The sequence below is a fragment of the Lichenostomus cassidix genome, chromosome 6, assembly GCF_008360975.1.
Source record: "Lichenostomus cassidix isolate B80296 chromosome 6, HeHo_3.0, whole genome shotgun sequence".
Classification (NCBI taxonomy): domain Eukaryota; kingdom Metazoa; phylum Chordata; class Aves; order Passeriformes; family Meliphagidae; genus Lichenostomus; species Lichenostomus cassidix.
In genome coordinates this window covers 19,074,935-19,087,085 of record NC_139487.1, presented here as the reverse complement: position 1 = coordinate 19,087,085, position 12,151 = coordinate 19,074,935, and the positions used below count along the sequence as shown (strand labels likewise).

The following is a 12,151-nucleotide window of genomic DNA, read 5'->3' as shown; positions in this document are numbered from 1 at the left end:
TCCTGCACTTTGGATCGTACCAGGATGTGTTGTTACTCATTCTGAATATACCTGGAGTCTCTCACAAATATGCTGTCAGGTCTTGACAGAAGGCAAACATGCTATCTACAACAAAAGCAGACTGTTTGTTTTTTACTGTCCAGTTACAGGAAATTTATTTTGAGACTGGGAATACAATATGTGACAGTTGTGCAAAAATCAATTTTCTTGTACTCTTTTCCACAGGGCAAGCAAGAGTGTAGGGGATGCTCAGTCACCATATGAGCAACTAGTTCTTTCTCCACGGGTATTGGTGAAAAAGTGAATCCTTACCAGAAAACTGGAACTCTTCCTGAGAATAGCAATTTGAACTTTAAGTGAGGGTTTCATCTCTTTAGGGCTACATCAAAGAAGAATTATTTCTGGAATGCTGTAGAACAGTCTAATGGGACCCCACTCTCCATAAGAATCCACAACCTTATTTCAGGGTCCTCACAAAATTGTCCCTTCTCTTTGAGGTGTTACCTAGCCATTATGTGCTCAAAATAAAGGCATGGAGGCTTCTCTTGCATAGGGTCTCTGTCTCCTCTCCACTTCTCTCCACTTGGAGGGCAGAAGAATGAAGTGCTCCCCTCCCACTGATTCAGGACTGCAGCCCTGATGTTCCTGCTGTGTGTGAAGTGTTGCTGGAGCTCTTCTTCCTCACCTGCAGCAGCTGAGCTCTGTGCAACCTACTGTGGTGTGTGAAAATAAGCTCATCTATTTACAAGCCACTCTGATGTCCATATTGCATGTCAGCTTCTAAAGCATTCTGAGTCCAGCAGTGGTTCTGAGCAGTGCCAGTGACCAGGCACTGGACTTGGCATCTCTCTGCCTTGCTAATTCAGCCAGATCCAGGAATGGAGACAGATGTATTTGCCATTGGGGAAGAAAGAGGATAACCAGAATATCAAAACTCTATCTGGCTTGCACAGGTGAGCTTTCAGTCTGTGACAAAGCCTCATCCCTGCAATCTGCTTCTGTTCTTTACATGTGTTGTTCTTGTTCCCATCTGCCAAGAAGGCACTTGGGGAGAGCTGCCAGCTGCCTGCTCAGGAGGTACCAAAGAGCTGCAGTCATGAGCTCCTCCTAGAAGTGAGCATGCCACCAGCTAAGAGATGGATGCATAGACCTGCCCTAGGAGAGGCATTGCTCTTGTTCATGTGGCACGAAGCAGTTTCTAAATTAAAACCTTGTGGCTAGCACAGGCTTTTCCCACGAGAGTTCTTCTTGTGTTTTATAAATAAAGATAAAGTTTGGATGTTATTGGAATAGTGTCCCAGAACTTGGACGGTGCAGGCCTGGCCAGTCAGGCCTGGGGGAAGGCTTCTGACCGACCAATCTGGGTGACTTTTGAAAACTCTATATATATGATGAAATCAAAACAATAAAGGTCATTCCTTCTTGCCACTGAGAACTGGTGCTTTCATTACTCTGCTAGCTGCTCAACAGCGACAAAACCTTAACTACTGAATTCAGGCCAAGATTAGGAATAAGAAATTTTGTCAATGTCAGCACCTTTTCTGCTCACCTAATGCAGCTCATCCTTGCATCTCCCAATGGGTATTTAAAGGCTTTTTCTTCTTGTCATATGGTGTCTTGCATAAAGTAGGCCTTGTTTAACATTTGCTAAAGGCTAGGTCAAACAAGCAGGTGTTTTGTACTTGTAGTGCCTCAAACAGCTAACAACTGTCCTCCATCTAAGTACAGCAAATCCACAGACAATTTGCTGGCAAAGAAGCCAGCAACAGTGAAAGCATTGTCCAGAGCATGGACATAAATTTGTAAGGTCCCCAACGTGGCTTTGCTGCAGAATAATGAGACTGAATGTTGACTTATATGCAATAGAAGCTGGTGCAATAAGTACCCTGCCTGTATTACTGTGCTACCTCTTCTCTGCTCTTACCCTTGGCTTTAATTGGTGGTTGCACCAGGTTTTGTGGGGTGCAGAAGCCCTTGCAAGAGTTGGAAGTTTCCTTCAGCATGTACCTGAGTTTTCTGCCTGGTGGTGCTACTGGTCAAAGTAGGAGATGAAAGAGGAAAGACAAGTGACCTGGGAATGGAGACTGTGCAGTCCTTATCCTGCAGTCCTCGGGAAGGGGAAGGAGCTCCTGGGAGCTGGAAGCACTAAGGTGAGAGCTGTGCAAGGCACAGTGGAAGCTCATGCTATGTACAGGGTGTTTTCCCTGTGTGGGGTATGGCAAAACCACTGCTGTTGACATGTATAAGCTGAACTTTCCACAGAAACATGCAAGTGCTCTGCCAATTGGGGAGTGTAATTCAGGGATGGTGCAAAAATTACCAAGGGCTTTTAATACCTACATGTCAAATCCTTTACTGACTTTCTCACACTAGTGCATTGTCAAATACAGGGAAAATTGTCGATGTCAAATGCCTACCAAGTTCAAGTCCTGGCTGGATAAGGCTCTGAGCAACCAGGTCTAGTGAAAGATGTCCCTCCCCACAACAGAGGGGTTGGAACTAGAAGATCTCCTTCCAAGCCAAACCATTCTATGATTCTGTGAAATGTCTCATCCAGGCAAATGTTCACCTGTATGAAGAGGCAGCAGTTAAGCAGACGACTTGTGTGCAGGTGCAGTGGTGCCTGCATGAGGCAAACTCCTCCCCAAGTCTGTGAGCTTTGTAGGGTGCTGCTGCTGCACAGGGGTAAAGACATGACACTTGGGTGAAAAACCAGGAGGAGTGAAGTGACCAGAAGGTGAGGTGAGATATGCTGCATTCAGGGGGTTTTGACTGTGCTGGAGCCATTTTCGGCTGCAGGAACTTAAGTAGGAGATTACCCAGAACCCATCTAGTCTCCAGCAGCGGCAGGATGCTTCAGTCTATGGTGCAGAGGGCACAACAGCTAACTGCAGTCAGGGTAAGGGAATTTCTGCCTGCTGGGGGTGACAGTGTTGGAATCTCCCTGCCCACGTGCTGAGGGACGAGCTGGGCTGCATGGTGCTGGTACCCGGTGGGCAGGAGGACTCCCCCGCCCAGCCAACTGAGCCCTCCGGAGCCCTCCCGGGCCCTCTTGTTCCTTACCCAGCACAAGGAGTGGGAGGCTCCGGTCCCCCAGTCGGGCTGGGCGACTCGCGGTCCCGCCCCCGACTCCGGTGTGATGCTGGGGCGGAGCGCATTCTCGGGACTATATCCAGCGGTGAAGGTTGCGGGAGCGGTTCGTTTCGGGTGGCTCCCGGGAATGCAGGCTATGGAAGTGAATGTTGACCCGTCGGAGCTGCAGCCGCTGGGGGAGTATGACTTCGAGAAGAACTTCGATCATGTGGCAGCCAGGAAATGGATGGAGGAGCATTGGTGAGAGGAGGGGAGAGGAGAGGAGGTTGCTGACCCGGTGCATCCCGGTCCCCTATCAGGTCCCTATCGGGTTCTGCTGCTTTTAGCCGAACAGGTGTGAGGGTCTTCAGTCCCGAGGAGGAGAAGGATGGGGTCTCTGTCTGCATACCTGAGGCTGTGGAGGAAGGGCTGCAGCAGCGCATGTGGCAGAACAAACAGTGGTCCAGGTGGTGCTAGAGCTTGTAGGGAGATGGTGATGTGGCAAGGGGCAAAGAGCAGCCACGGATGGCCACTGCAGCCCCTGCACTGGCAGATAGGGCACTCAGCCCTGCCATGCTGCACTAAAGCCTTGGAAAGGTGTGGGATGTAACACAAGGCACTTGAGGCTCTAGTTTACGTGAAGCTGGCCTTTATAGACATCCTCTACAGGCATCCTCTGCCTGTAGAGTCTTGCATGTGAAGGGATAAAATGCATTGGTGTGTTTCCTTTGGATCCTGCTCACAGGCTAGCAGAACCTGCCTCATCCCATCAAGGTCTTTTGGAAATCTCCATGATGTGACTTCCTTTTGGCTTCCTTTTCTGCAGTCCCCAGGGCTCTTCCTTGCTAGCTTTGCTCACTGTCAGGGCAGGATTCTTGTGACCAAACCCAACCTTAACACGAGAATGGGGAATCTTTTGTTTCTTGGTGAGAGTACATTGCTGGGGCTACAGAAGTCTGGCTAAAAATAGGTCAGTTTTGTTTTTTTCCTGACTCTTCTCTCTTCTCTACTTGCAGGCAAAAGACTTTTCTTTTTTCTTCGATTTATTTGATCCTGATCTTTGGAATCCAGCATTTCATGAAGGAACGGAGACCCTTCAACCTGCGTTTACCCCTGACTCTGTGGTCCTTCAGCCTCACTTTGTTCAGGTAAAAGCTTTTGCTACATCTGGAGACAGCTGTAGACCTTTCCTCAGAAGTGGATTGATGGAACATTCTGGTTCTCCACTCTGTCACTAGGGAAAAGAATTAAATTTTTCTTGTTGAATCCCCTTTCCAACTAGAGGAAGTGACCTCTTATACAAGTCATTAATTTCTCACCAGAAATATTCCAGCAAGTGAAGCAAGTTACAAAAGGATCACTGAGGAGAGTGCTTGAAAATCATTATGGGTAGATTTGAATGTGAAGCCTGCAAGAGCCGAGATCTTCCCTCATTCAAAGAGTGTATGGCAATTGCAAGTTTGATTTGTCGTCTATTACTCTTTAAAAGTTAGAATTTTTTACACCCCTCTCCCCCATTTCTCTAATCCCATTGTGTAGGAGGTGGGGAAAGTTCTGCTACACTCACAGAAGCACAAAAGATCAAGCAAAAATAAGTGATTTTTAACTGTCCAGTCTTATGGTCCAAGTTTCCTGCACTGGCCATGAGGATCTTTCACCCCATGCTCTATATTTAAACAAGCAGATGTCAATTTCCAAGAATTCCCATCATCTCCACTACTTCTACTGTGTCTTTGGTGGGAGATTGAAAAACTAGGCTATGGTGTCTCTGTAACTCCAGTTGGCATTGATCAGGTCAGAGGGACACTTCTTGTCCTCTGTCAGGGCAGGGTATGGCAGTGCTCTGTAAAGTCACAAGCTGTGGGAGAGGGGACATCAGGGGATGCCTGTTCATGGTCTGTTCAGAGACAAGCTTGTGCAAATGAAACTATAGGTTGATAACAAAGAGGAAGTTCTGTTTCTTCTCCAAAGCTGTAGCAGTTGCCAGCCACAGGCAGGTTGTAAATGTAAATGTCCTGTGGGCCCATGTCAAGAGGTGGGACATCAGGGCATTTGTCACCCTTTTCTCATCAGGCACAGCAGCTTTTGCTCAAGTGTCTCTTCAAGCAGTGGAAGCAGAGGGTGTAATGAGGGATCACTATTTGATGCTGCTCTGTCTTGCAGGAGTTGGTTTTAAATCCAGACTAAAACCTGTTGAGAGGCCAAAGAAGGCAGCAGTTTGTTTGAATGTCTCTGAGACTGCCCTGAGCATCAAGATGGAGTTATTTGACTATCCTTGTGTGCAGAGCTGTTGGAGGCTATGGTGAGGCTCTGGTCACAGTGTTCATCTCTCCTCTGGTTTTCTTGCAGTTTCATTGCAGCCTGTCGGGTCTGGAAGCAAATGGCCTTCCTCCTCCTTACCAAGGGATTTAGGCAAGCAGTGTGTAGTCGATCTGTCTACGTCCACCCTGTTTCCAAGCTTTGGATGTATTTATTTGCACTGAGCAAGCTTGTTGAACTGGGTGAGTCTGAAACTTCTCCTTATCCCATGTGTTCATAACTCCTTTCTTTTTACATGCAGATTTTCTTTTTATAGAATTTTTTTCTGTCCAAATGTTCTTTGCAGAAGAGGGTTGTTTAGCCTTGCATATGTCACTCATTTTCTTGCTCTCTGTTGCTCACCTCAGATGATATGCTTGCTCTCTATGGGGTTGCAGCCTGATGTTACTGCTCTAGTTTGATCGCCCAGGCCAGTGCCTGGACTAGGCAATTCTGCACTGGAATGTCTGAGGCGATGGGGCAGCAGACAGGCAGGGGAGGGCTGGGCTTTCCCTCCAGTTTCCATCCAAAGGGGTAAAGAAGAGCTGGTCTGAAGTGCTGTGCTGGTGGATGTGGGTAAGCAAGCCTGGGACAAAGGGCTCTTATACTACAAACATGCCAGCAGGTGGGGTCCCTAAATAGTCTTTTTCAATACAGATGATTTCAATTGTAACCTAGGTTTTGGTGGGATCAAGACACATAATGGCTTCAGCATTGAAGCTTGCTTGGTCTGTCTCATGGGAAAATTTGTGCAGCTGCTGTGCTTCCACTTGACTAATGATACACCTCTCCCCCAACCCCAGGTGACACTCTGTTCATTGTTCTCCGGAAAAAGAAGCTCATCTTTGTCCACTGGTATCACCACTTATACACATTGATTTTATCCTGGTATGGCTATAACATTATGGCGGTTGGTGTAGGCTGGAATGCAGCCTTGAACCTCAGTATCCATGCTGTGACATACTCCTACTACACTGTGACAGCCATGGGCATCCGAGTACCCAGCTCCATTGCCATGACAATCACCACTTCACAGATGGTGCAGATGATGGGATTTGTAATAATGAACATTCTGATGATCTTCTGGAAGGATGATAAGCTCTGTCCATTTAGCTGGCCAGTGTTTTTGTTTTCATCTGGCCTATATGCCACTTTACTGGTTCTCTTCACCAACTTCTTTGTGAAAACTTATCTTGGTAACACCCGGAAATCAAAGGGAGATTAAAACCTGGGATGGAAGAAGAAATTGGGTGGAAGTGGGGAGAGAGGGAAAGGGGAAACTGTTTCTTCTGTCTGGAGGCCAAGTGCCTGATGGTATGGGTATGATGTAGTTTAGCAAGGGATCACTGTGGATAACAGCCTTCAGAGTAACTCGCACATTGGCCTTTGGTGTGCCTTGCTTGCAGTGGGTGGCATGCCAGAGTGAGGTGCAGGTTGTGGAAGGCTGATAGCAGGAGAAGGGGGAAGAGGTTGTGGGGGTGGAGACCTTGGACGTTGTCCTTCTGCTTTTCCTTCTTTGCATCAGTTGGGTTTGTCTTGTGCTTTGCTTCCTTCCTGGGGACTGATAGGATCCTGCATGCACCAAGACTGACCTTGGCAAAAAGGTAGAGAAACTGCTCTCAAAGCAGCACTGCCTTCACCATGGTCGTCATTTTTTGGGGAAGAACAGAGCCCAAACCTGCTGCTACTCTGCAGGGCAGCCCAAATGGATTACAGGTGGGAACAGCACTGAAATGGAGAATTCCTGCTGTATTTTAAGGTTATGTAGGGAGTGTCTCTGCCTGGGCTCCCCTTTCTCCTCTGTGATGCAAGGGATAGCATTCCATGAACTTTAATGGCTGTTAGCTGTGGTGTGCCTCTTGTACAATTAAACAGTCTATTTAACTTGACTGGCTGCTGCCTCAGACCCTAGAAGCTGAGCAGGGTCCAGTTCTGTCCTGCAGAGTGTGTCAGGCATTGCCAGTGATCCCAGCCCATGGCTAGTCTCAGGGGCTGGGGACAGAAGGGTCCCTGAGTCAACTTCTCTCAGAGTACATCTGCCACTGGGTGATGTATTCAGATGACTAATAAATGTTGTAATGTATATTTACCATTGAATTGTTTGATTAATTGATTAATTGATTGATTGATTTCTTTGATTCCTTTTTCATATTTGACCTTTGTACAGAGCTGTGAGAGAAGTGCTGATTTCTCTGTTTTTATACTGTGTCTTCCTGAGGGCTAGTGATGTGTCTGGCAGGCTCTGTCCCTCTGTGCTTCCCCTTTCTGCAGTCACCTGCTGGTCTTGCTGCCTGAGCCTATTTGATCACCACCAGGAAGTTAGAAGTGAAAGAGAGATGAAGAAAAAACCAGGCTGTTGTTTCACCATCTGAACTGAACACATCCCTGAGCTTCCTAAAGCCAAAAGATGCCTCAGAGCCTGAGTCCAAGTGTCCAAGCCTCTGGGTGGGTGTTGGCTCCTACCTGGTGAATGAGATTTGGCCTTTCAAGGCAGTTGGCTGAAAAGCCACCACAGGGCTGTGGGCTGCACTTTCAACAGTGAGATGGCAGCAGTCTGTGTTCTGTCCAGGCTTCCCTGACAAGGGCTCCTGCTCTGGACATGGCAGCATGTTGGCTGGTGCTGTAACAGCACCTTCCCCAGCTCTAGGAAAGGCAGAAGCAGTCAGCTGAAGTCTTGGGGAATAGGAATCAACTGGCTTCCACATTTAGAAGCTCTCTTTGGAGAGGGGATGGTGAACATATGGGAATAATGGGGTGGTCTCTCTCCTGCATGGTGCTGTTTGGGGCACTTCCTGTGACAGCTGTGGTCCTGGTGAGGCAACTGCCATCTCTCCCCTTATGTGTGTGTACAGCTGCCCCAGTAATGCTCCCTCAGCTGTGTCAGGGATCTGTGCAACTACACAGAATCATGGAATTGTCAAGGTTGGAAGAGACCTTTAAGAATATCAAGTCCAACCATCCATCCAACACTACACCTGTAATCACTAAACAACTAAGGCACATCACCCATCACCAGATCCTGACACCTCTTAAGCACCTCCAGGGATGGTGGCTCTACCTCACCCCTGGAAAACCTATTCCAGTGCTTGACCTCCTTAACAGAGAACAAGTTTTTTCCAATATCTAATCTGAGTCACCCCCTGTCTCAGCTTTAGGCCCTTTCTTCTTCTCCTCTCTGCAGGCACAGTAGAAGAAACCAATCCCCACCTCACTGCAACCTCCCTTCAGACATGTGTGGAGAGCAATTAGGTTTCCCCTGAGCCTCCTCTTGAGACTAAACAAAGCCAGCTGCCTCAGCCATTCCTCATATGACATGTTTTCTAGATCTTTCATGAGCCTTTCTGGACATGCTCCAGCACCTCAATGTCCTTTCTGAAGTGAGAGGCCCAGAACTGAAGGCAATACTTGAGGTGTGGCCTCACCGATGCAGAGTACAGGGAAATGATTGCTTCCCTGCTCCTGCTGGCCACAGTATTCTTCCTATAGGCCAGGATGCCACTGGCCTTCTTGGCCCCCTGAGCACAATCCTGGCTCATATTGAGCCCAAGTCCTTTTCCTCAGAGCAGCTCTCACACCACACCTTCCCCAGCCAGTAGCTCTGTCTAGGGTTGCTGCAATGCAAGTGCAGCACCCAGCACTTCACCTTATTGAACCTCCTGCAGCTGTCCTCAGCCAACTGATTGAATCTGTCCAGGTGTCTCTGTACAGTCTTCCTATCCTCAAGCAGATCAACACTCCCACCCAACTTAGTGTCACCGGCAAATGTACTGAGGGTGTACTCAATCCTCATGTCCAGGTCATCAATAAAGATGTTAGACATGACTGGCCCCAAAACTGAGCCTCGGGGAACACTGCTAGAGACTGTCTGCCAACTGGATTTAGCTCCATTCACCGCAGCTCTCTGGACCTGGCCAGACAGAAAACATAGAAAAAGTGGTATGTCCCGGTCCCACGGGAGGTGGGAGCTTTGAGGACCGTTGCACAACCGGAGCAACTTGGCTTAGAGGAGGTTGAAGGGATGTGCAGAGATTGAGAGATACAGGGCAGCAGCGCTGCAGCTTTGGCACGGGCAGGGCAGAGGACGTGCTGCAGTCAGGGAGATTTCGCGGCGGCGAGAGTAGGCTAAGCTCCAGGTTGCGAGAGCTGGGGATGCTGGTCTGGGGAATGGGCGGGAGCGAGGGGACGGTTTTTCCTGGTTGTTTTATCCGTCCCTCAGGACTGGGGACGTTTTGCCCATACCGCGGGAGAGGGGACGTTTTACCCGGCGCCTGTATCCGTCCCGCAAGAAAGGAGAGGCTTGTCCCGGTGGCTTTGTGCGTCCCGCAGGAGTAAGGAGGTTTCCCCGGTGGCTTTATCCGTCCCGCGAGAGTGGGGCGGTTTTTCCCGGCGGCTTTTTCCGTCGTGCGGGAGGGGGGAGGTTTTCCCGGTGCCTGGATCCTCCCCGCGGGAGAGGGGAGGTTTTTCCCGTCGGTTGTATCGGTCCCGCGGAAGTGGGGCAGTTTTCCCGGTTGGCTTTACCCGTGCCTCAGGAGGTGGGAGGTTTTTCCCTTCGGCTTTATCCTTCCCGCAGGAGTGGGGGGGTTTTCCCTTCGGCTTTATCCCTCCCGCAAGAGTGAGGAGGTTTTCCCGGACGCTTTATCCATCCCACCGGAGGGAGGAGGTTTTTCCCAGTTGTTTTATCCTCGCGGGGGAGTGGGAAGGTTTTCCCCGGTGGCTCTCTCGGCCCCGCGGGAGTGGGGAGATTTTTCCGCGAGGCTCTATCAGTCCCGCTGGAGAGAGGAGGTTTTCCCGGCGGCTTTATCCGTCCCGCCGCAGGGAGGCGCTATTTCCCAGTGGCTTTATCCGTCCCGCCGCAGGGAGGCGCTATTTCCCAGTGGCTTTATCCGTCCCGCCGCAGGGAGGCGCTATTTCCCGGCGGCTCTCTCGGTCCGCGGGCGGGAGCGCGGCACCCCCTGCAGCCCGCCGCTAGGTGGCGCTGCCGCCCGCGCTGAGGGCTCTTCTGACGGGTCGGGCCGGACCCGCAGCCCGGGCGGCACCGGGCCCGGAACGGCGGCTGGGACCGAAATTGGAGCCGCCCGTCACGGCTCTGGACCTACCTGAGCCCTGCGCTACCGTGTGCGGCAGGGGCTCCGAGCACGCACCAAGCAAGAGCAATCGGAACAGCCTCCCTGCATGAGCAGCACACGAAGCTGGGACGGCGCTGAGCTAAAGTGTTGTGTAGTGTCCGCTTCGTGCGCCTATGCCTCTACGGGCTTTTCGGAGCTCCTGCACGGTCAGGAAGGACCCCGCAGGCTCTCCGTGCAAGCGGTCCGGACTCTTCGAGCCGCAGCCGGGCGGCAGTGGGGAAAGCCTCAGGGTCGCCCAATAGGATGAGGAGACCCCGGCGCAATGGCCAGTGCCAGCCGCGCGAGCACGACGAATTGGGCCGGATGCCCTCAGAGTAACACAGTCCCAGGCAGGCGAAGGCGAGCAAGGCACCAGTTTATTGAGGAAAGCAGGCGGGGGAGGTGTGTCACTCTAGCCCTCGAGGCGGCCCGGCAGGGAGTCCCGGTGCAGAGCACGAGAGGGGGTTCCCTAGCAACCAGGTTGCTGAGCCGAGCAGCCCGCCGAGCAGCCCCGAGCGCGGGCAGGACACAACCTTTTAAGGGGGGCTACGGGGTTTCTCGGGGCGGAGATCAGGGGCGGGGCCAACCGGGGAAGGGAATACATCATAGGGAGCAAATCAGGTGTAACTGGGAGGGGAGTACATAGAACCAATGGGAGCGGGGCAGCAACAGAACTTTCTGGGGGTAGGCGGCAACAGGGGAGGAGTTGGGGAGGGGACAGCAAACTTATAACCAATAAACTTAATACAAACTTTGGAGGGAGGGAGAGTGCAGCCTATAGCCTGGCCTCCTCCGAGTCCCAGGAGATGTTGTCGGGAGAGGCATCCGCTTGTACGGGATGCAACTCGATATTTTGGGACTCGGGATCAGCAGCCTCAGGCTGCTGCACTACTACACCTCCCCCTTTCTTTTTAAATAATGAACGAAGATAATTAACTAAATACCGGCGAATAAGCGCAAACGAGACAATAATTAACACAAGAGCAACTAAAACGATAAGGCAGTCTTTAAGCAGGGTGGCCCCCCACTCTGGCAGTCCAAGTCCCTTGAGGACCTTGTGGGCCCATCCTCCCACGGTCGAGATGGTGCTGTTGATGATTTTCTTCACTCCGTCGACCGTATTTTCGAACCAGAGGCTCGACTCGAAAGTGATGTTGTTGATGAGCGAGTTCATGTCCTGGAGCCTCTGGTGGATGGAGCGGCTTTGGGAGGATATGTTGAAGCAGCACATACCTTCGAATTGTTGGCAACCGTGGCCATGTGCAAGGAGGAGAAAATCGATGGCCGCTCTGTTCTGTAAAGTGGCCTGCCTGGTCAGCTGCTCATCTTTCAGGAGGTCCGCAATGGCCTCTGAAGTAAGCCGCGCCTGCTTCGACACCCAACACTCCAGATTGCCAACCTCTCCTAAGGCCTTGGCTGCAGCAACCCAAGGCAGGAAGGCAGAGACTGCGATTCTTTTTCCTTTGGACCAATGATAAATTTCGGTGCTGCAATCCTGATCGATATACCGATTTGGGATCGAATAGTTGACCCCCGCTGGAAGGTGGGTCATGTTAGGTGTCGACAGGGTCAGATGGCCAAAGGTGCATGGGCCTCCCACAAGGTGAGAGGGAACGCCTGCCCAAGCGCGCTCCCCGCAAATAAGAAAAAGTCCCTCAGGAAGCCGAATCGGGTGA

The 12,151-nt window shown here is 50.8% G+C and overlaps 1 protein-coding gene across 1 annotated transcript; it reads left to right on the top strand.

The window, feature by feature from the left end:
- Nucleotides 1-3,039: 3,039 nt before the first annotated feature.
- LOC146435413 (very long chain fatty acid elongase 6-like) lies at nt 3,040-7,371 on the top strand. Its single transcript, XM_085065442.1, has 4 exons — nt 3,040-3,333; nt 4,089-4,220; nt 5,422-5,573; nt 6,174-7,371. Exons 1-4 carry the CDS (start codon nt 3,140-3,142, stop codon nt 6,593-6,595), a joined length of 900 nt encoding a protein of 299 aa, XP_084921568.1. The 5' UTR covers nt 3,040-3,139; the 3' UTR covers nt 6,596-7,371.
- The last annotated feature ends 4,780 nt before the right edge of the window (nt 7,372-12,151 follow it).